Source organism: Ursus arctos, unplaced genomic scaffold, assembly GCF_023065955.2.
Source record: "Ursus arctos isolate Adak ecotype North America unplaced genomic scaffold, UrsArc2.0 scaffold_22, whole genome shotgun sequence".
Taxonomy (NCBI): Eukaryota; Metazoa; Chordata; class Mammalia; order Carnivora; family Ursidae; genus Ursus; species Ursus arctos.
In genome coordinates, this window is record NW_026622897.1 from 9696151 (window position 1) to 9719983 (window position 23833).

Consider the following 23833-nt stretch of genomic DNA (forward strand, 5'->3'; position numbering starts at 1 on the left):
TGGGTCTCCCACGAGGTCTCGGGCGGGGGGGGGGGGGGGCGGTGTGCTCAAGCCGCCCATGAGTGAGCCTCTGTGGGACACTCCATCCGTGACCTCCCCTGCCTCCCTTCACTGTGTCTAGTCATATGGCCAAGTTTCAAACCCTGAAGTCAATAAAAGGGTGGAACTGAGTCTCCCCTTTGGAGATGGGCTGACCTGTGGGGCCAGTAGTGTTACCATGGGATGTGGTGTGCGTGTGTAAGTTTATGTAGCAGGAGGAGGCAGGGACAGATGTGGGGAGGGAGGGGGGCTGGTGACGGTGAGGGATGGCTTATCGGGGCTCAGTGTGGAGCTCGCAGGACAGGGACTTCCCTCCCAGCAGCTGCAGCTCAGAGCGCTGTCCCCTCGGGCCACACCCTGGCCACCCCTCTGCCGGCCTGGCCTGTCCTACAGGTTGTGGGGCAGGTTGGGGCAGGGCTGGGGCTGCTGACACTAACCAGCTTCTGCTTCCTCCCTGGCTCTGCCGGGAAAGGCCGACCTCGGGTTGGGGGGGCGGGGGGTTCAAGTGGGGCAGAATGGGTGCCCTAAAGTCCAATCCCGCTCCTCTCCACCTCTCCGCACTGCTGGAGCAGCCCCTCCAACTCTAATTGTCAGAGAAAAGGAACCTTCTGCCCCAGCTACTGGCTAGGTCCCACCCCCAGCCCCTTGGCGGGCCCACCTCTGCTTGAGGTGCTGCTGGGCTGGTCAGGGCCTCCTGTCCGCTTGCGGTGAGAGGCAGAGCAGAGGAAACGTCTTACGCACGTACGTGCCGGTGGTGTGTCTCCCTTCCTGTGGTCTCTGGGCTGTGGCACCCACCTCCCGGGCCCTGGACGCTTCTCCCCGTCCCACCGCAGCCTGAGGCCACCACAGAGCCTGGGGCAGCACTGAGCTGGGCTGTGCCCCGGCACAGCGGCTACAAATGAAGCCCACCCATTAGGACGTCCTGGGTAAGGTGGGGGGGAAGGGCTTTTTAAACACTGACCTACCCTTGACCAGTTAAACCAGAATCACCCGGGTTGAGCGGGAGAGCAGCCAGGGCTGAGAACAACCAGCAGGGGGTGTCCCGTGGTTTCTCCCCGTGCCCGCCTTTAGCACCACCATCATGGCAGTCGCCCGGGGCGGCCAGCTTGTCCTCTCCTGTGTGGATGAGTGGGGACTCCTGAGGACACGTCAGGTGACACTCAGCAGACTGTTCCGTCCTCCTACTCCCTGCTAGCCGCCCGGTGCATTCTCCTGGTTCTTCCTGAGACTGGGCCTCAGGCAAGACTTGGGATTGAAGATACCCCTGGGAGGTCTGTCTTCCCCAGAACGTGCTGGAGCCGGAAGGGGGAAGGGGAGAGGGCTCTATGCCGATTGCAGTCCATGCGCACTGAGGTCCGTGTCTGGCTCCCAGTCTAGGATTCTTCCGTATGAGTCAGGGGGTGTGGGGCTGCATGCTCCAAGCCGAGTGAGCTCAGATCAATCCACGAGAACGGCCAGGAGTGGGGCTTGGGGGGACAGTAGCGTCTGGGCTCTCCTCTTGGAAAGAATTTGAGGAAAGACCTGGCAGAAAGGAGCTAGAAAAGATGAATGATGCTTTTGCATCTGTTGTCCTGGATGGGGAAGGATCCCACGGAATGGGGTTGAGACTGCCCCTGGGAATCATTTCAACTCACCAACCTGATGATCCCAGGGTCCAGGCTGAGATTCCCAGACCCTGCTTTCTCTATCCCCTTCCTCCAAGAGTTAACGGAGGTAATGGTTTCAGGCCAGCTCTGGCCAACAGCACCTGCATTGCCTACCAGCACCTTCTTCCTTTTCAAGCCAAACCGAGCCAGATAGACACACAGCATCTACTCTGAGTCCCATTGCAACACAGCTCCCTTCTAGAGATTTCCAAGGGATGTTCAGAATTGGATTTCAGTGGGGCCCTCGAAATTTCCAAGGAGAGGGTCTCCAGCTGAATTTCAAACCCTGTTTAGGGGAGTTTGGGGTGGTTGAGGATAGGAACTCCCTAATTTCCTACTGGGCATCTCTATTTGGAGGTCCTACAGAACCCTTAAACTCAAAGTGTCCCAAACTGAACATTCCCTCCCCCTCAGTGAGTCTGTTCATCACCCTCTCTCCCTCATTTTAGTTGAAGGTGTCTGAACTCACCCAAGAGTCATTCTAGGTCTAGTGCTGTCCAACAGGGCATCCTGGGAGGGTGGAAACCTGCAGCTTTCAGGACAGCCAGTGGCCCCACGTGTTACTGAACACTTGACATGTGGCCAGCACAGCCGAGGGACCAAATGTTTGAATTCAATAAGCTTAAGTAATCACGTGCACCTGGTAGACCACACAGTCTCTAAGCCCCTGCCTGTCCCTCATCCAGTCAGTTACCAGGCACAGCGGGTCTAACAGGAAGGGCTTTATGGAACATGTGCGTGTGGAAGGAGGACAAGAACACAGCAAAGAGGGGGCAGAGCCTGGACTGGGTGGAGAGAGCCAGGGGCACCAGAGGCCGGGGAATGTGGATGAGCAAGCAGGCTGGGGGTGCAGGCAGCCGGAGAGCAGATGGGGTGGGGAGATCCTGATGCCCACCCTGGTTCCAGAGCTCAGACCTTGGATTCAATGGAAGGGGCAGTGGGGAGCTGCTGTCACTTTCTGAGCAGGGCGGGGTGGGGGGTAAAATCAGAAAGAACTCTGCGCTCCAAAGCCCCTTCGGCTGTGTGTGGGGTGAGCAAAGGGATTCTCTGGTGGAGGAGGACTCCACTCTCATGCAGCCGGGACGAGCAAGCAGGATGACCGACCACCCCTGTCCTAAGACCCCCGGGCAAGGAGGACAGGCAGTCGCTTCTTCTTGGGGCCTCCTGCCCCGCCATTTTCAGGCTGTCCTCTGCGCCATCAGCCTCCTGCCCTCACCAATTCCAGGCCAAGGCATGCCTCATCATCGTTGTCACCTACGTGAGTGGTGTCCCCGCACCAGCCAGGGCTCTGCCTCAGGGAATGTGCAGCTCGCACAGCTGTGGTGCGACTGTTGGATTAGCGCCTGTCACCCACGGGGCCGCAAACTCTGCAAATGCAGGGATCACGTCCACCCTGTCCGTGTTTCACTCCTAGCACCTTGCTCAGGGCCTGGAGCACAATGGTTGCTCAAGAAACAGCCAGTGAGGCCCCAGCAGGGGTGAAATGCAGTGTCTCCAGCACCGCTGGCCTGCCCAGGTCCCAGGACGTCTCCCCAGCTGCGGCCCACTGGGACCTCTGCAGAAGCCACTCAGGGAAGAGTAAGGGCCTGAAGCTTGAAGATTTGCGTCCCATGGGGACATTTGAGCGGACATATGCCAAGTGCCCAGCTGTGCCTGCCCCAGTGCTGGGGATGGGGGGGTGGGGAAACGGCTGTTAGACGCCACCTGCTTTAAAGGCAGATCATTTATCAATTAAAAGTCTTTCTTGGGAGAAAGATGCACGCAGAGGCAGAAGCAAGGGAAGGCAGTGGAGCGAAACCAGAGCAGGCACTGGCAGGGCCTCCTGGGAGACAGCAGAGCCTGGGCCGCCCCCTCCCACCGCAGAGTTCCCGGGGCCCACACCCATCCCTCTGCCCCTGAAGAGTTGAAGGGGGAGAGGGTGGAGCCGGCCCTCCCCCTGCCCACTCTAGCTGTCAGTCTGCTGTCTGGCAGAAAGCCTTGAAGCTTCATGACAGCTGTGGGCAACTTTCCCCTGCCCCGCCTCCCGCCCCTGCCTGCCCTATTCCCCTCTCCTCCCCTCAGCGCCCTTGCCAAAGTCAGCGTCCTTCCCAAACTGCTCCGGGGCCTGCCTCCCCTCCCTCCTTTCTTCCTTCCTTTCTTTCCTCCCTTCCTCCCGTCCTCCCTCCATCCTTCCTTCCCTCCCTACTTCCTCCTTTCCTTCCCTCCCTCCCTCCTTCCACCCTCTCTTTCTCACTCCTCTCTTATCATCTCTTCCAGTTCCCACAGCTGAGAAACCTGTATGACCTCCTAAGATTTCTAATGAAGAGATGAGCTTTTAAGCTTCCGTCCAAGGCAAGATCTTCCGTAGGCCGAGTGTGCGTGTGCGAACCTGTGTGTGCATCGGCTGTGGGGTGGGCATCAGCAGCAGAGAAGTCCCTGGGGTTTCTCGGCCCCCTGAGGGTCTACCACCTTCCCCAGGAGGTGGTCACTGGGTTGTACGGATGCCCCCTGAGCTGGACCAGGGGCCTGTCTTGCCCAGCCTCTAGGATCTGGGTGCTCCTGGGGACAGGAGCCTCTCTGAGGTTAGCGCTAAGTGCGGGTTCAGGGAGAAGATCGAAGTCCATAATTAAGTGTTCAGGGCAAGTTAAGTGCTCCAAACTTTGGTGCTAAAAATACTGTCTTTAGCATGCAAATGATGCCCTGACAGCTCCCTGGAGCCTGAGCCCGTGGGTTCCAGCACCTTGTTTGTCATCACCGCCCGCCGTTATTCCCAGGGAGTGAGAACAGTCCTCCTTCAACGCGTGACTTACATTTCATTTTTTAAAGCCGAATTTCTGTTTTCAGGGCAGTGCCAATCCGTGGCCCCAGAAAGCTTGGAGCTATGACTGTGACGGAGGCTGAGAGAAGGGAGGACCCCTGGGCCATGTCACTCAGGGCCTCCGTGGCTCCCCAGCCTGCTGCAGAGGAAGGGGGTCCTGCTCTGAGACAGAAGTCAAGGCAAGCGGCAGACGCAGATGCAGCCGGCACCTGCAAGGCCACATTTTCTGTGGAGCCTTCTCTGCCCTGGTGGGCCACACACGCTAAGGACCCTCAGAGGAGAAGAGGAGAAGGGAAGTGGGGACCACCTGTTTTCCCTATCAGGTGTGCTGCGGGATTCCCACCGGGAACGTTTTCCCCTCCCATCCGGGTTGGCAGTTGAGGCTCAGGACCACCGGGGAGCAGGGCCGAGGGCATTCTTGTCTATTCAGGAGGCGAGGACGGGACGAGGGGGAAACACAGGCACACGCATCTTCTCCTTGGTCCTCCTTGGAGCAGCCCCTTTCCTCCTATTCCCCAGTGTCCAGCCTGGTGGCCGTGGTCAGAGTCACCCTTTTCTGGAGGGGGCACAGAAGGCCTCCCCGACTCTGATCCCGACACAGACACGGGGCCCTCGGCTACACCTGCCGCGGAGGACGGAGGCGGGCACTGTGCCCTTCCACCCAAGGGGCCTCGCATGTGACTCTTGTCAGAGTTTTATTAGCTTGGAGCACGTGTAGTGATGTTACAGAGTCTGGGGCCCAGGGGCTCCCCCAAGCTGCAGCCTCCCCTCCTCCCTCAGGGCAGGGCCAGCCCAGGCCAAGTGGTATTCAGCGGCCCCTCGCCACGGGCTCCTCTGAGGCGGGGACAGTGGAAGGGAAAGGGAATGGGAGAGAGGAGAGGCAAAAGGGAAAGGAGAGTGGGTTTGTGGCAGAGTGTGGCGGGAGGCAGCCCCCCAGAGAACCTCCAGCACCCCAACCCAGGCCCCAGCTGTGGTCACAAGCCCGCCTTCCCTGTGGGCTCCCAGGCTGGCCCAACAGTTGCTACGAGAAGGGATGCACCGAGTCCGTCAGGAGGCGGCAGAGTGGGCTTGGGGGAGGTTCCTCTCCCCACAGACGTTCCTGGGGCCCTTCAAGACAGGGGTTCCTGCCCTCAGCAGGTGTAGAAACCACGTGGGTGCTGGAGCGGGATGGGGCGGGGTGGGACCCACTACTGTGGAAATAGAGGCTCCTGTCAGGCAGGACAAGGAGCGAGTGAAGATTTTTGGCTTGGGCTCCTCTGGGGTTCACCCGGTGGTCTGGTATTTACATGGGTCTCCCAGGACTGAAGTCTCCTGGGGCCTTGGCAGGAGCTCCGGCTTCCCGGGCATGAGCTGTCCATCCACCCCCACTGCCTGCTCCAGCATTGGCCTGTGAAGACCAAGCCAAACCCAACAGAAAGCACAGTCTCTGAGCCCGCCTCTGGCCCTGGCGACCCCAGAACCCCAGAGAAGGTCAGAGAAGGCGGCTTTGTCTTTGGTGCCAAGGAGAGAGGGCCTTAAGGTGGGAGGGGGGCTCTGTGAGCTGCCCCTGTGCCAGGGGTCCAGCCCGAGGGCTGGCACCGTGCCTGGCCCCGAGCACTACCCTGGCAGTGCGAGGGTGTGCGAGCACGGAGGGGCGTGCAGCCAAGCTAACACTGCAGGGCCCGCGGGGCGAAGAGAAGGCCTAGTCCGCCCTGCACCCCTGGGCACGGCTCCCCGGAGCTGAGAGCCGGCCGGCCCGAGCAGGGAGCTGGGAAGCGGGCTGCCGTGCAGGTGGGCCGCGGGTCAGCAGTGCAGGATCTTCAGGAAGGCCTTGCGGAACTCGATGTTGAAGGTCGTGTAGATGATGGGGTTCACGGCGCTGTTGACGTACCCCAGCCACGTGAAGGCGCTGTACAGGACGGGAGGGATGTCGCAGTCACAGTGTATGTTCAGGATGTGCGTGATGAAGAAGGGCAGCCAGCAGATGATGAACACGCCTGGGGGAGAGCACGGCGGTCAGGCTGGCCCTGCGGCCGGGGCGAGGCTGGCCGGGGAAGGCCCGCACTCAGTGGGCGCCCTAGCCCAGGAGCACTGCAGGAGGAGTCCCGGTCTCAGATTCTAGAGATGTCACTGACACCCGTCTGCAGTGAAGGTCCCTTTACTTCCCTCAGCCTTACTTTCCTCATCTGTCAAATGGGTATAATAATACCTGCCCCCACAGGGAAGGGCAATGGGCTTGAAAACAAGTCCACAAGGTTCACATTCGGACACAAGTCAGTAGAAATGGAAATATGTAGTCTACTTTCTGGTGGAACAAGTCCCTCAGCAGCTGGAAGTGAGAATTTGGTCACTGCAGTGGGGGATACGCAGTTTGAGCCCAAGGGACAAAAGGGAGAGTTAGACACCCATCTCGCTTAGGCTCCTGGCATCCCTGTGGGGCAAACAGGGAACTGAGGCTCCCAGAGGCTCTGTGATGTACCCGTAAGTGACGAAGCCAAGACCTGAACTCATCTACCGAGGTCCCCCAATGGCCACGCTCTTGCTATGCCTTCCTCCAGCCCTTGGGGGACACCTCTGGCTATTTCCTACTTGGGGCGCTCTGACCCAGACTGACCTCCTGCCTGCTGGCTTTGTCTGTCTGACCTAGGACCTGCCGCCCTGGTGGGACCCTCCGTGTGGCGACATCGTGAACACACCATGCCTCATAGTCCCTGGGAGTCCCCAGTGCTGCAGCAAGACCCCATGGACTCCAGCCTTCCTCTGTCACCCCAGCCACACGATCAAGTGTCGGTCCTTTAACCTATTGTGACCCTGTGCATGCACTCACGAAAGCAGGGTCGTAGCACCTGTGCCACTCGTGTCATGGGACTGTCTGGAGGTCCCAGGGAAAGGCAAGTGTGGAAGGGTGTCCCGTGCTACCCTGGGTGCTGGGGGGAAGGCAGAGTCCCACCATCGCCTCCTGTTCCCAGCCACCCACATCAGTCCAGCCTTGGGTCTAGCCTCATCGTCTGGTTTTCTAGGAGACTTTTATTCCAAGGCCTTGCCCGGCTGACAGAGCCATGTCCTCGTTCAGATGGGCCCCCCTCCTGGCCCCCTTTCTTTGTTCACAGCTCTGGTCCCACACGGTCTTGGCTGAGCTGAAGTGAACTGAATTTCCCAATTTCTCAACAATCGCAACGTTATCAAAGCCATACTGCTGACACTTAACCTGTGCGCCCTGCTTTGCACTTGACAAGACGCTCTCACCTTTGCATACCGTGTGACCAGGACCACAACCCTGAGAGGTAATCTCTTGCTGAGGGGGCTCCAGAGAGAGAAAGTGACTTGCCTAGGATCTTGAGGTTCTGGGGGTCACTACGGTAGACTGGTCAAGCTCACAGACTCTGAAGTCAGACTCCCTGAGTTTAAATCATAGGTCTTCCTTGGTCACGTTCTATACCCACTCCACACCTCAGTTTTCCCATCTGTAAAATGAGCATAATTATAGAATCTACTTAATGGGGTACATCATTGGGTGTGGCCTGCAGCCGAGCAAGGGGCGGTCCCACGGCCCACCAGCCATGGTGAGGAAGGGGATGGCAGGGAATGGGACCCGCAGTGACGGGTCCTTTCCTCAGTAATGGCTGGAGAGAGCTGGGCTGGCCTGACTCACCGAGAACAATGGCGAGCATCTGGGTGGCTTTCTTCTCCTTCTGCTGGGAGAGCTTCCTGCGGCTCATGGTCTTGAGAGAGGTCCGGGTTTTGCCATTGGGCATGGACTGGATCTCGAAGATCTTGGCAATCTTGGGGTGGTCTTTGGCGTGCCCATTCTTCTCTGGTTTGGCGGGGCTGTCGGCAGTGCTGTGGAGGCCGTGGTGGGACGGGTCGGGGAGGGTCAGCTGGTGGTGGCTGGGCGGGATGGGACTGTACCGGGTCCTCTCGGGGGGGCTGGTGCTGGACAGCATCTCCATTTCCAGCTCCTGCGCTCGGCGGGCGGCCTCCTGAACAGAGGCAGAGAACTCCGGGTAAAGCCTGGCAAGTTCTCAGGTGCTGGACACCCAGCCTCACCTGGCGCCCCCGACCCTTCCCTATCCTCCTTCAGAGACTCCTGCAAACGTCCCAGGGTCGCCACCGGAGAGGTAAGGAGGATAGTCACTGGGTGGCAGGAAGGGTTGGCTAGAGGACCCAGGAACCACAGCGGCCCCTGCCCGCAGAGTCATCCCCAGCCCCTGTCCCGGAGCAAGCCTTACAGAGCTCAACAACCCCACAACCGTTTGTGGGCACGTACTACCCCAACACTTCTCTTACTGACTGAGCAACACGGACTGAGTACCAGCCAAGTGCCAAGCACCGAGCTGCCTGCAGGGAATACGTTCCTGATCGATGCTCAGTGCCTGCCTCCGGGAGATCATGTTCTCAGGACATAGAGGGCAGCCCTGCTCTTCCTGCCAGGCTGGCCGGAGGCCCCAGCACCAGCGCTCACACATGGGCCCCACGTGCTCCTCATAGATGGATCCGCGTGCCAAAGGGCTAACCCCTGGACCCCCTCATCTTTCCCGCTGGGCTGACCTGGAGGCCCCGCTGGGGGTGCACTCATGGTCTTCCAGCCTCTTCCCTGCCTCGGGGTCTCAGTCTAAACTTCTGCAGTGTAGCCTTGCCCGGTACCTGGGTGGTTTATTGTGCTGCTGTCCCAGCCCCAGTCCTGGTCCCTGTTGGGCACCCGTCTCATAAAATGACTCCCTGGCATCCTGCCCTTGACCTGCAGGTGAAAGGTGGGGGCCCCGCTTCCTGAGGACACCTGACCTGGACTTCGTGTGTGGCCTGTGTGGGTTCCGTGGCCCAGCTGGGGATGAGACCCCCGCTGCTTCAACCCGGGGGCTACCGTCATCACCGGGCAGAGCCTGGGGTCTGCTGTCCTTCCTTCTGCGTCTCCAAGCTCCCAGCTCCGAGCTCCGAGCTCCGCATACAGGCTGCACTTCCCCACCAGCCCCGAGGCTGCCCTGCTCTGGCCCCACCCCCCCCAGGCCCAGCCCCCAGCCCCAGAACCTGCCTGCAGGAAGACAGCGCAGGCAAGCGGGAAGAACAGCAGAGGTGTGGACTTCGGAGTCACACAGGTTTGGGCTCAAATAGCCACGATCTCACTAACTAAATGCTCTGCCTCAGGTGAGTTACTCCCCTCTGTGAGCCTCTGTTTCCTCTTCTGTAAAATTAAAATCAGTAAGCCTAGTAAGACCTACCTCTCAGGGTCGCTGTGAGGATTTGATGAGATGCTAGGAACACGGTGGGTGTTCGGTGAATGCTAACAGCCACGCTTCTTATTTTTCTTATGTTATGGCCAAGTCCTCTCTCCCAACCACCTGCTTGTGCTGGGGGCGCCTATCTGCGCCTGCACGAGCCGAGCCATCTCGCCGCATGCCTGCCCGTGAGGTGTGACGGAGAGTCTAGCCTCCCAGGAAGCAACGCAGGGGAGCCTGGGAGGTGCTCCTCCCTTTGGCTGGTGAGTGTCTGAGAATCGTGGCGGGGGGGTTTCCCTCGGGGCGGGAAGACCTGGCTCTGGGTCCCTGACCTAAGCACTTACCGCTCTCCGCCTGTTCACTGGGAAACTCCCATTGGACTTCATGATAACGGTGCAGAGTTTCATGTCCTCGGGGTGAGTGCAGTTGCCCTGTGGAGGGAGCCGGCACACTGGTCATGATGGGCGGGGTGGGGACAGACACCCAATGTGGGGTAGTCAGGCTGGGCACGGGGCTCCCAGAAGGGCAGCGTAGGAACCCCTGAGAAGGCAAGAGTGAAGGATGGTACTGCAAGGAGAGATGGTGGGCAGGACGAGGGACAAACAGGCCCTGATTTTATGGCCACATGCTAGGCTTACTCGCTTCCCTCTCACACTGAATCCTCAAGACCACACTGAGAGATTGGCATTTTGATTCCCATTTAACAGATGAGAAAACTGAGGCTCAGAGAAGTTAAGCAACTTGCCCAAGGTCACTCAGCAAAAAGGTGGGGGTGCCAGGCCTTGAACCTGATGTGTCTAACCCCAAAACTCTGGCTCCTTCCATGCCCCCACACTGTCTCTCTCAGGCAGGGCTGAGCAGAGGGGAGAATGCATAAGGGGTGGGGAGGGAATGAAAGAAAGGTGAGGGGGAGGAGAGGGAAAGAGCTGGGAAGGAGGGAGGAGGTGTGCATGGAGGGGCGGACAGGGAGCGTGGAAGGTACAGGAGAGGGAGGGAAGCCCAGAGGGAGGACAGGGAGAGAGGGGCCACAGCGAGGAAAGGACAAGTGATGGGGAAAGAAGGCGAGGAGCTGAGGAAGGTGCATTCAGACAGAGATCTCCAAGCAAAGACTTCTTCCAGGTGGCTCCGCCCCACCTCCGGCTCCTGGAGACTCCGCTGTTGCTCCACGGAGGTCCCAGCCTTGGGTCTCGGCCCTGCCCGGGTGCTGGGAGCCCCTCCAACCCCCTGTCCCCAGCCCCCAGCTGAGCACGGGCCAGCCCCCTGGGAAACGGTCGGGGGGGCCCGGAGGGGAGGGGGATCTGGGGACCTTGAGCGGGGCCTTCAGGTTGGCCCTGAAAGCCCGGCTGCTCCGCTTCGTGTTGACCCGTTTGCGGCGCCTGCGCAGGACGACGTAGATCTTCATGTAGACCAGCAGGGTGACAATGAAGGGCACGTAGAAAGAGACGACGGACGAGTACACCACGAACGCGGGGTTGGCGATTATGCACTCGTTCTGATCTGGGGGAAGGAGAGCCGGGGGGCGTCAGCAGCCCGGGGGCCACGTGCTGCCGCCAGAGACCTTGCTCTCCTCCGTGGTTGAGCACAGCAATGGGGCAGAGAGCATGCCTGAGGGTCTGAGGTCGCCTGGCAACGCTAGATGGACGCGAACACGCGGTGTAGACCAGAGACTGGAAAACACAACCTCGAGCAAAAAGCTAAGCTGCTTCCAAGCTTTTCCATTCATATCCCCTCCTTATTTCATTACTAGTTCTGCCATCCATGAATGCCCAAGTGGAGCCCGAGTGTTTGGAAAAAAAAACAGAAGGAAATTCCTTTAAAACAGTAAACCCTTCTTTTAGCCCTCAGGGGAGGTCTGCCACCTTTCAGTTTTAGGAACAGGGGAACCTGGCCCTGTTTGCTGAACTCACCTGGGCTCCAACGCGCTTCCACGTTCCCCTCCTGGTCTAGCTGATGTCTGTCCTCTATCTCAGGGCCTTTCCAGATCAAGCTGAGCATATCAAGCCCTATTCCCGCTTCTTGGAATTCCCACAAGACTTAGAGGGCGAGGCTTCACTGTGTCCTGCCCTGTAATGGTCTGCAGACATGCACCCGTATCCCTGGGCCTCCCCGGTGAGAGAAAGCACCAGGCCCACGGCAGCGGCCGGCCCGACACGTCCTCGACCTCAGACGCATGGGGCAGGACCGCCGCCCTAGCTCCTACCCGTGCCTACCTCTCCTGCTCCAGGTGACTCCGGTCTGGGCTGGGTTGGCCAACCCTTGCGCTGCAGCCTCCTTACACAGATACCATGGCGGGGGGGTGGGGGGGCCCAGGAGTCGCTCCCCACGTGGGCACACACACACATACACGCCCATGTGGTTTGTGCAGCTGTCTGGCTTGCTTCAATTTAATCAACAAAGTTGAAAACAGCCAGGCATCCTCTTGACTCAGGACCCCCCCCCCTTCACGCAACCCCATCGTGCCCCGAGCTACTGTTCGTCTCTGGCCCACGCGGGTACAATTCAGAGTCAGGCTTGGCCGGGGACACAGCCCGGCCTCGGTCCCCATGTCTGCGTCAGGGGCTCAGCTCCCTCGGGGTCCTGCGGTGGGGCCGGCGGAGCCCCGGGCAGACTGAGGCGGACCTCACCTGTGTTGTTGAGTCCGAAGAGCAGCGGGCAGGAGATGGTGAAGGACAGGACCCAGACGACGGCGATCATGACGGTGACGCGGCGCTTGGAGCTGTAGCGGGTGTTGTAGAGCATGGGCATGGCCACGGCTGTGTACCTGCAAGGGCGCGGGGCGGGGGCCTGAGGCTGGGGTGCAGGCCTGGGGCCCCCCCCTCCACAGCAGGCACACACCGGAGACACCCTGCGCCTTGGGGGCGACCACTGTCACCTCCACGGAGCCGGCCTGTCTACTCTAAATCTCTCCTTCCCCTGCCCGGCTCACAGAGCCAGGGTTGGTGCCGCCCCGCCAAGGGCTTCGTGGCTGACCGGTGACCACCTACTCCTGGGCCTTCTTGTCGATTACTCCAGTCTCCCTGCTTGGATGTTAGGGTGTTTGAGGGGCCAGGGGCTGGGTCTTTGCAGCCTTGGAACTGCACGTGTGCTGGGCTCACGGAAGGTGGAAGTTCTGTTGATGGACCGGGAGCCAGGCCCCATAGAGCACGAGTTAAGGCCCGTTTGGCAGAAAATAAGCCCAGGAGTAATTGTTTACAACCACTCGTACGCCTCTACCTAGCGCTTCTCACAGAGTAGCTCTTCTCATCTTCCGAGAGCCCCGCGAGGGGAGTACGGCCAGGGCCTCTGGGAGCCCACGAGGCCTGTGTGTGCAAATCAGTGAGAGGCTCCAAGGGTACAGCCTGGTGAGGTGAGCACAGCCTGGGTCCCCTTGGCCCCGTGCCCCGTGCCCCGTGCTGGACATGACACAGCCAGACGCTGCAGCCCCGCCTGGACAGGTGTCATCATCCTTGATTTCTGGACAAACAGGGTTGTGAGGACTGGCACACTCTGCCCAAGGTCACGTACGTGGGAAACGATAGACCTAGGGCCACAGTCCTCAGAACTAAGAGCTTTCTTCTCTTCACCAGCTGCTGTCCGGGTATCCTCGGTAGCATCGCCGGCTGTAGGAGGGCGGCCTGTACTCCCCAGCCAGACACATGCGCACCCGCACACGTGTGCACAGACACGCACGCACAAACACACGGACCCGCAGGCACACGGCCAGCCGTACAGCCTCACAGACGGAGCCTGCCCCTGCAGCAGAGCCGAGTGGCCTGGATCCCCTCTCCCGCCCTGGGTGGGCTCACCTGTCGATGCTGATGGCACACAGGTTCAGGATGCTTGCCGTGCACATCATGACATCCAGAGTGACAAAGATGTCGCAGTGAATCCTGCTGAATTTCCACTCGCCCACCACCTGGGGACAAAGCACCAGAACGGGTGGGCAGCAGAGGGGAAGACGAGCTTAGGCCCATAGCTCCGCTCCCCCGGGGCAGGTGGGGCCGCAGGCTCAGACGGCAGCTGCAGGGGTCTTGCGAGTCTCCGGCGGGGGTCTAGGGGGGAAGCAGGGCAGCCAGGAGTCGTCTGAGGCCCTTGCCCCCGTCCCCTCTCCTCCTAGACTCATAAGGCCGCTTTGTGCCAAGAACTGGGCTAGAAGAAAGATAAACAATTTCTACCGAGTGCCTCAACTTTGCGCTTTCATCTGTAAAACAGCAATCTCATTCTATCAGTGGGGAAACTGAGCCTCAGAAACGGGCAGTGACTTGCCCAAGGCCGGTCAGCTCAGCTTCTGATCGTGCCCTGGCCCAGGTTCCCGGGGGAGCTGGGCAGCGCCCTCAGAGCCAGCACGGTGCACGGCACAGAATCAGGCACAAAGAGTATCCGTAAGGACAACGGTGAGGACAATGGTTCCTTTCGGAGAGAAGACAGTGCTGCTCTTTGTCAGACCCAGAGAATGCAGGACGGAAAACCAGGGCTTGAGCTGTGGGAACATCAGGCGGGGGCAGGGAGGGGGTGCTGTACCCACATATCCTCGTCTGATGGAATGAGGAGGCCCGCTCCTGGCAAGAGCATCCTGCATCCCTCTTCCCTCCACACACACACTGTACTCCGTTATGTGCGCACACACACACACACACACACACACTCCCATTCCTCACGTTTACACACACAACCTCGCACACTCACATAGCAGCCCGGCCCGGGCAACTCTGGAAGTTTGGAGCACCCTGGCCCTGAGCACAGAGTCAGGACAGGGAGATACATCCTGGGTCTCTACCAACAGGAGAAAAAGGACAGGAAAGCTGCCCCCAGGGCCCCAGGCAGGGCAGCACCCACTCTGCCCGCACAGCGCGGCCACAGGGCTAATGATGACATGCTTATTCTCCACACTGCCCTTCCTTTTCTGCTCCCAGGCACGAAACCAAATGTGGGCCCTTCAGCTCAGTGACAGGAGCTGTGGCCGCTGTTGTCGGACATGAAGACACAGCAGCTTATTCCAGAAGACAGGGAGACGCCTTCCCTGGGCTCACGTGGCTCACACCAGGGCCCCTCCCCCGTGGCAGCCCAGGGTTCCCCAAGACAATAGGTCTGGATGGGGGGCTGGGGGCATAAAAAGAATCTATCTTTAGGGCACCGCTGGGAGGGCCCCAGGCCCACCTGGTCCACCTCTGCCTTGAAGCCCCCCTAGACTAGTCCTTCAGAGCACTTCTATGTCCCTGGGGATCTAGGTCTGAGATACCAGGGCATTCTTCCTCCTCCTCTTCCCTCCTTCCCTCTTCCTGGCCTTCTTTCTTTCCCATCGAAACTTACGAGCAACTTACTACATGCCAGGCTCTGTCCTAGACTCTAGGGTACAGTGGTGAACAGTACTGGCATAGTCCCTGCCTTTAGGGAGCTCTGTCAGTCCCCGCCCTCAAAGGCCTTTCTGGAGCCCAGAAGAAGGGAGGGCTTCCCTCCACAGTCCCGGGGGCAGCCGACTCAAAGACTCAAGAGAAATTGTTGGCAGCCACATCCCCCTACTGTGGGCATGTGGGCATCTCAGGGGGAGGGAACTGGAGCGCTCACACAGCAAGTGTGCAGCAGGGCTGGCTTGAGGCGAGTCCTTCGGGCAGCACATCCTATGCTCTCTCGTAAACTATCTTGGGAAGGACCACCCAGCTTGTCAAAAGAGGAGATACTTCTATAAAAATGACGAAATGCGTGTAAAGCATGAAAGGAGAGATTATCGTTGCAAGGGGGACATGCTTGGAGTCCGAGGGGAACGTGGACCTGCCCAAGATCACCTGGTGACTTAGTGGCAGAGGAAGGACTGGCCCCAGGTTTGCTAGTACAGCTCCGGACCTGTGTCTCGGCACCTTTGGACACCACTTCTTGACCTCATCGTTCACCTGAAGCTGAGCTGTGAGCTGGCTCGGTGAGATCCTAATACTAACCGGCCCGTATTAAGCAGGCATATGTGTCAGGCACTGAGATGTGTCATCTCTATCGACGGTGACAGCAAACCTCTGAGGCTAGTGACAGGCTACTGCCCTCCGAACCTGTGGCCGGCGATACCCCCTCCTGCTTTGCAGCTTTGCATACTGTTTTTCTCGGCCTGGAGTGCAAGCACCTTGTTCTCTCCCCTGGATAATTCTTCTGGAAGCATCACTTCTTCCTGCAAGACTTCCTTGTCCCCACATGCCCCCCATCATGTTCCCATATCTCCTGTGGGGATGGCTCCATTGCCACCACCATCAGACCAGACTACAACGGTCCTATCGGGAGTCACTGATGGCGGGCAAGGCCCTAAGGGTGCCCTAGGACGCGGCGGGCCTCGGTACCTGCCGAGTGAGTGACGTTCCCTTCTCGATCTCATCTGCCCATCTGGAAAACGCACACAGTAAACCCTCACCCCACAGGGGGATGAGGCCGAAATGCAGACAAGTGACCCTGGCTCTCTTCTCAGGACCATCTCCGGATGGGAAGTGGTAAAGTTGGGAAATGACCCCAGTCCTCTCACTGCAAACCAGTGTGCTTTCCATATGCCGAGCAGAGTAATTAACCCGCATCTGGTCCCACATTAGACATGCCTGCCGTGGCCTTCGGAGTCGCTAATATCACTGGGAAGGGGACAGGTGGAAAATTCTGGACAGCAGGAGTGTCTCTTAGAGACGGTAGAGTATATAAGTTGCAAGGACACTCCGACAGGATGTTGGGATAGGCTGACTCTCCACTCGGGACAGTCTCTAGGGACAATAAATGGCTGAGACGACATCCTGTGAGTAGGGCTCACGGTCCAGCTCTTGTTTTAAAGGGAGACGCTGGGGGGCGCCTGGGTGGCACAGCGGTTAAGCGTCTGCCTTCGGCTCAGGGCGTGATCCCGGCGTTATGGGATCGAGCCCCACATCGGGCTCCTATGCTATGGGCCTGCTTCTTCCTCTCCCACTCCCCCTGCTTGTGTTCCCTCTCTCGCTGGCTGTCTCTATCTCTGTCAAATAAATAAATAAAATCTTTTAAAAAAAAAATAAAGGGAGACGCTGGGAAAGTTAGAGCGCTCCCTCTGAGACACCATTCTCCACCCTGCCCCCCAAAACACTGAGCTTCCCCTCCACAATAATGGTGAACAAGTATGTTGGAAACACATGTTCAAAGGACTTACAGATGTCTAGGAGCCCCAGGACGGCTCGTGTACCGATCTGGCCCGAAACTAGAGTGTCTGGGGAGGGCTTGCCGATCTGGAAGCCCAGAAGCCAGGCGCAGAACTGCGGGCAGAGCACGCCTCCTTTGGGTAGAGGGTGCCTGGGTGCCTGGGTGCCTGGGCACAGGGAGGGCCCTGCCTATGAGGACAGGTGCTGCGTCTCTACTACCGTCATCTTTGTCTTCATCAGCATCGTCATGCTACTTTTACGTACTGTTCATTACATGCGCCATGCCGTTCCAAGCACTTTACAGGTATGAACTCATCAGGTTCTCAAGCAGTGCCATGAGGCAGATACTACGATGATCTCCTTTATATGGAAAAGGAAAGCGAGGCACAGAGAGGTTGCTTGCTCTGCCGCTCACCCCTCATTTTTCCCTGATGGTCTGAGGTCTGGGACCCTCCTTTGAGAGCGAGCGGGAGGGGAACCAACCTTAGGATTAAGAAGGGTTCCTCAGGGAGAGACCGTCAGGCGCGACGTGGATGGACAGAGTCTGGCGGCCCTCACTGACGCGAGAGTCGTGGAGGAAGAGGACCCCTGGCCTGTGACAGCCGAAGATTTTATGTCTGTTTGTTCCCTTTGGGTTTTTCCTCAACATCCATTTTGAACGTTCCAGGCCGTTCGGGCCGTGCTGAAGGAACCCAGGGGAGTGCTGATCCCCAGTACCGCTCAGAGGAGGCACAGGGAGCCCCCGGGGTGGGGAGACAGGGAGGGGGGCCACTCTGGACCGGCCTCCCCTCCCCGCTTTGGCTTATTCCCCTAGATGTCTCCTCTGCTCGAGCCTCCAAAATTTCAAGTTTTGCTTTAAAAATGGGAGAACCTTCCCTCCCCCCCAGGGACTAGCCTCTGTGGTACAGGTTAAGTCCACTCTCTTGCCGGGGCAGGAAGGTACCTGCCCAGTGACCTGAGTGACCTTGGCGTTGACTCTTCCATGAAGGGCTGGTCAGTTCCCAGACTCCACCCCAGCGTCCTAGGCCTAGAAAGGGGCAGGAACTAGGACCCAGCCCCCCAGACCCTCTCACGTCTGCCTATCAGCCCTGGAAGCCTGCGGTGCCTCTGCCCTTAGGGACTCCTCTGTTAGTGGGCTCTCCCCTTGCTGTGCGATCGGTGTCAAGGCAGGCAACTTCTCAAAGCTGTTTCCTCTTCTATAAACTGGGAAGAATAGTATGGACTCCCAGGATTAGCAGGAGAGCAGAGTCTGTGTCTGCGAAATGCCTGGAGCAGCGCCTGGACCACGGTGGGGGCTGCCGGCTCTCTACTGGGAGGTGCAGAGCCGGGCTCTGTCCTGGCCGAGCCCTCGTGACTTTCCCAAGCAAAGGAGCTGCCTGGGGGTCCCCGACACAGGCACTAGACCAAACTGGGGGAGAGGGGAGGGAGGGATAAGGAGCCCGCGGCACAGCAGTCCCCAATTCTGAAGTGGAAAGAGAGGACGGGAAGCCTCCGGCCTGGAAGCATGAACCTCTCCCTTCCTTGAGAAGCCTCCCCAGTGACCCTCATTTCCAGCATGATCTAAGGAGCCGACCTGGGGCCAAGCAGAGTTTCAGCTGGGACCGCCAGCGGTGTGATTTCTCGGACCACCTGGCTCACCACCTGTGAGTCGCGGGACGGCTCTGAGGGCCACATGGGGAAACGCCGCGTACAGAGGACTGGACTCTCCCAACTGGAGTTGGGATCGCTAAGGAACAAGCAGCCCATTTTATCGGGAGACAAACTGAGCCCAGAGTGGAGGAAGAGGCCAGGCCGCGGAGAAGGCACCAGGCAGCTTGGGAACCAGGGGGGAGCCACGCCTTCCAGGCGCGTGCAGACCTACCTCCAGGTAGACGACCCAGGGCATGACAAGCGTGGCCACCAGGAGGTCGGCCACAGCGAGGCTGACAATCAGGTAGTTGGTGGTGGTCTGCAGCGCCTTCTCGCGGGACACGGCCATGCACACCAGCACGTTGCCGAAGACGATGACGAAGATAAGCAGGGTGAGCAGCATGGCGTAGTAGTTGTAGTGCGGCTTGCCGGGCTTGCCTTCAGACCCGTTGAAGGGCCGGCTCCAGTTCCGGCCCTCCAGGTCATCATCGTACCAGGACAGGTTCAGTGGGTCCATCGGGGCAGCGGGGCCACTGGGTGGCCAGGCTCTGGCCAGGAAAAAGGGACACGGGGAGTGAGCAGGAGGACCCCTCCAAGCATGCGCCTCCCATGGAAAGCTCCAGAGCTAACGCCAACGGGCAGTTAGTAGCATTCCCCAGCCTCGGGATTTGCAACTCTGTATCTAACAATTTTCTTAAAACATTGGGGTCAGCTGTCACTATTCTGCTAGCAAGTTCTTGCAGATGGCCAAACAAATGAGCAAGTATGATTTTTTTTAAGTATAATAAAATAAATGAGCTTGAAAAGAGCTGATCATTCATTCATCTATTTATTCAACAAACACTTTAAGTAAGTACATCCCATGCAACACACACTTGAGACAAGGTAGCGAGGAGTTCCAGTTTGTAGAGGCAAGAACAGGAATATGCATTCATTCGTTCTTGATTCTATGACCACGTAGTGTTTGTAGCATTGTTCTATGCAGTGCTAGAAACATGGGCAGGAACAAAATATACGTGGTTCTCTGGCTCACATTCTAAAAGAAACAACAGCCAACGAATCAACCAGTTAAATCTCTAAGCAGTGGGCACTAGGAAATGGAACGCAGGGGAGACGCATAACCTGGTTTAAGGATGGAAAGAAGACTCTCCAGAGAAAGTGACATTCGACAGACACCCGAAGGTGCGTAGGGATTAGCCATGGGAAAGCTGGGAGCCCAGGGAAGGGTCTCAGCATAAGAAGCAGCATAAGCAAATGACAGAGCAAGAGAGCAGGGGTCCAGTGGAAGGCTAGAGGAGATTGATTTGGGACAGCTGAAGCCCAGAGGGACTCAGCATGAGCTGAACTGGGGAGGCTGCCACAGCAAGATCCTAGAAGACCTTACAAGTCATACTAGATTTGACTCTCAGGGCAGTGGGAACCACGTGATCAGATGTGCCTTCCAGAGAGAAGGTTCCAACCGCTGTATAGAGGGTGGAAGGGTGTGGCCAAGCAGGTGGCAGGACAGCAGCTGGGAGGCTATAGGAACCTAAGGAAGAGACGATACGCTTCTGCAAGAGAACCCTGAGGACTTCCTGGAGGAGGTGTCATGTGAGATGCAGTAAAAGGAGGAATTAGCCAGGCAACAGAGTTTAGGAGACACTGCAGCTAGAGAGAGTACAACACAGACAACAAACAATTCTGTTTGGCTTAAAATGTAGGGCATGGGGGTTTGGGAATGAAACTGGAGGGCCACTCATGGGCCAAATTGGGTCTCATAAGCTTGGGAGCCCCTGAGAAGTTGGGTGCAGAAGGACCATCGTGTTGGTGTTTTAGAAAAGTGGCTGCTGCAGGGAAGGGGGACCTTGTAGGGGGCCAGGCTGCGGCTAGAATTCAGGTAAGAGAGGGTGGTTGTCTGAAAGGAGGCGGCAGCAATGAGAATGGAGAGGTGTTCAGAATCCGTAGCTAACTTGTAAGTCTGTTGTGTGGAATTTGCTCCTTGCGTAGATGTGGGGTGGGACAGGGGCCGGGGCACACAGGGAGAGAAGGTGTAGCGGAAAACCGCATTTCTGTCTTGGCCTCTGGAAGCCAGGAGGTGCTGCTCACTGGGAACAGGAAGCAGAAGGCTGGCCGGCAGACTTGAGCTGCATCGGGCATTGAAGAGCTTGACAGCCGGTGTTCTGGTTGTGATTGGAACATCATGCACATATAATACAGCTGGCGCTCCTGCTAACGAAAGTGTCCTAGTTTACACGATGGAATTCAGCTTAGGAGAATTTCAAGGCATTCCACACAAAGCACGATTTCCGGGGGCTTTGCTCCCCAAAGGGATTGGAAATCCACTCATTTATGCCATTTTGGATGCACGTGGTACCATGTCCAAATCAGGGAGAGGAATGCACCAGCTACAACAGGTCAGAGGGGACCACCCTCATCCTCGTGTGACACGCCTGTTCTGCCGGCTCTCAGCAGGAGCGTGGATGATGTCCTACCCGACACCACCCATCTGGAGCCTCTGGGGAGGGCAAAATGCCTAACTCCACATGCGGTGGCATGAAATGACCCCCGTGCAACAAATCTTCCAGCTCTACGGCGGTGAAGCACAGTGTCACAGCGACGCCACTCTCTGCAAATGCACGGTCCCTCTTCCCACTGGCAGCACGCAGGGGAGCGTCGCACGCACAGACGTGGGCAACAGAGCTGCTCCTCTCCTTCGAGCTCCCAGTCAGCATCCACAGAGCCCACTAGCCGTAAAGCGAGGTGCCAAGCACTGCCGGGGGCCTGGAACCGTGAAGGCTCCTGAACATTCTCTCTGCCTCCCCTCGCGCTTCCGCAATCCCTCTCCACCGGGCTGGTGGCCTCTGATGGAGACTCTGCAGCTCCCTGTCTAGTCTACCCCGACCCTTCTCGACACCCAACCAGACGCATGCTTCTGAACGCAATCCTGAGCCTGTCTGTGAGGTCACTTCCTATACCTGCAGAGGATTTGATAGTTTGCTCTGATACATACATATCGTATAATAGAAATATAAATATCATATAATAGAAATATAAATAACTTATATCTATTATCTCATTTATCCTCAACCTCCAAGGCGTGTAATTATTATCCCCACTCGACGAATGAGAAAAGTCTTTACGAAACGTCCCTTCCCCCACTTGCCTAGCCCCAACCCGTCCTTCGAGGCAAGGCTGGCACAGAAGCCTCCTTTCCTGGGACCTATCTCAAGTGCTCTCTGCTGGAACATCTCCCTCCCTCCTTGGGGGGGGGGGCCCACAGCATCCTTCCTGAGTCCGTTCTGGAACACACCCCCTCTGTGTGTCTGTTTTCCCCACTGGGTTGTAAGCATCGTAAGGGTGACACCGTAGCTTGCTCATGCCTCTTCTTCATGGACTAAACAAATAAAAGAGCATACGCTCTCGTTCTCTGGGATCTGCAGGTTGTAGCTGTTTGCCAAACTCAGTCAGAGGCCCTGTGAGTCCAGCTGGGAAGAAAAGCCCTCCACCCTTGAAACAGCTATAAAGACAGGCCGCCAGATGAACAAGAGACAAAAGAGATGGGCAGGCCGAGAGAACCACAGGTGGCGCATGCTGGACCCCCAGAAATAAGACTCTGAGGAGGAAGTTAGTGTGCAGGGAATTTCCTGGGGAATGTTCTCAGGATGGAGGCTTGCAGAGAAGGGCAGGAAGCAGGACTCGGCCAGGCGAGGAGAAGCTGGGCTGCCTTGCAGTCATATCAAAGGCCTCAGGTGACTCCCTCAGGGAACCTGCAGAGGTACCCCCTCTCATAAAGTCACAGGGCGTCGGCCATCCCAGGGAAAGGGTGTGACCTTGTGGGAGGCATCTGTGTTCAAGTGGGCACCTGCCAAGAGGGTAGGCCCCGCTCGAACTGTCAGTTGTCTGCAGGCCCAGTAGGTGGGGAGGGAGTGTGTTGGTCCTGCAGGGGTCCAGCCCCGCTCCTGCTACAGGGGATGCTCGGAAATCAGAGAGGATATGCACAGGGACACAGCTGGGGTGTGCATGGAGGGCTTCTGGAGGGGGAAGAATTTCAACCAGGACTTAAAATCATGGGTACAAGTAAGATAGCAAATGTGAGCATTGCAGGTCAGGGCAGGGTAGGGGGTGAGCTCTCATTCCCCTACGTGCAGGCTACACTGCAGGACAAGAGTGAGTCCCTTCACCCCAGGCTGGGAAGGCTTCATGCATTTAATTTTCTAATTCAGTATTTATTCTAGATAGTTCTTTTTTACTTTTTTCTGCTACAAATACAATAGATTACCATTATAGAAAGAATGGGAAAACCTGGGAAATCCTAAATGCCTGTAGACCCTATTAATATCTTGGTGCAGGATTTTCTTCCAACCCCCAGAGGCAGCCCCAGTCCCTAGCATGTCCTCACACCCTTCCTCCGGGGGCCGACATCGCTCACAAGCAGGGGCCGTCTCACTAGCACCCACGCACCACCAAGCAGAGCGGGAATTTAGACATCAGCAAAGCCAGCCCCACAGAGGAGGTACTCAAGCATGAGAGATACTAGTGTGAGATAGGGCTGAGGACCAGAACACCTGGGTTCCAATCCCAACTCCAGCTTTACTAGCTCCGGGGTCTCGGCCAGACCACTTGGCTTCCCCAAGCCTCAGTTTTCCCACCTGCAAAATGGGGATAGCAATTACGGTTGTGAAGGTGAAGTAAGATGATGCATGTGTGGTCGGCACGAGTAAACTCTCAAGGCTTGTGAACTTTACAAATCAAACCAAGCCAAAGAATTAAAAGAAACAAGCACTCAGACCACAAGCCTGAGGCTCCTGGCGGTGGAATGACTGAACTGTCCAAATGCAGTCCATTGGGGTCAGGGGTTCCCCTGGGGCCCCGCTGTTACACCACACTGCCTCCTACGGCTTGTCCTTGGAAAGTGGCGGTCTAGACGAGGGGAAAAGGGGTCCAAGACGCAACAAACAACCCACGGGAGGGAGTAAAGGAGAATAAAGGCAAAGTCTAGCTCTGAGCCGTGGCTGCAGGATGAATCTGAGAGCCGGGAAGATCCAGCTCTCTCAGCCCACCTGCTATAGCCTGTAATACCAATTGCCATATTTCCTAGGTTCTAAGGGTTGAATGTAAGATGCACCATTGTTTAATGCACCAGTAGGAAAGAAAAGAAATGCTATCAAACTGCAATGCAGCTCTAAGATGCGTCCCCGGTAAAATGCATTCTGACTTCAGAGCCATTAAAGTGTGTGGATGTGGAGGTGGGGGAGATGTGCATCTTAGAACGGTTACAACACAGCATCCTCCTGGCCACTTCTCTGCTGGCACTTTCTCGGGACCCCTGAGAAAACCTGTCAGTCCCCACTGGGCCCCTGCCCCAGCTCCAGCCCCATGCCTTCCTCTTTTCCTCCAGCCCAGGGCTCCAAGGGGGTCCCAGAAGAAGGCACAAAGGAAGGGCCA

The 23833-nt window shown here is 57.7% G+C and overlaps 1 protein-coding gene across 2 annotated transcripts; it reads right to left on the reverse strand.

Annotated features, from left to right (window-relative positions):
• Nucleotides 1-6264: 6264 nt before the first annotated feature.
• DRD2 (dopamine receptor D2) lies at nucleotides 6265-18953 on the reverse strand. 2 transcript variants are annotated; one of them, XM_026505731.2, is made up of 7 exons: nucleotides 18642-18953; nucleotides 13460-13569; nucleotides 12299-12435; nucleotides 10981-11171; nucleotides 10019-10105; nucleotides 8114-8441; nucleotides 6265-6458 (listed from the first exon to the last, which is right to left on the reverse strand). In XM_026505731.2, exons 1-7 carry the CDS (start codon nucleotides 18924-18926, stop codon nucleotides 6265-6267), a joined length of 1332 nt encoding a protein of 443 aa, XP_026361516.1. In that variant the 5' UTR covers nucleotides 18927-18953. The 2 variants fall into 2 exon arrangements, with proteins under 2 accessions (XP_026361516.1, XP_044242430.1); XM_044386495.1 differs by lacking the exon at nucleotides 10019-10105 and having other exon boundaries at nucleotides 18642-18926.
• Between the last annotated feature and the right edge of the window lie 4880 nt (nucleotides 18954-23833).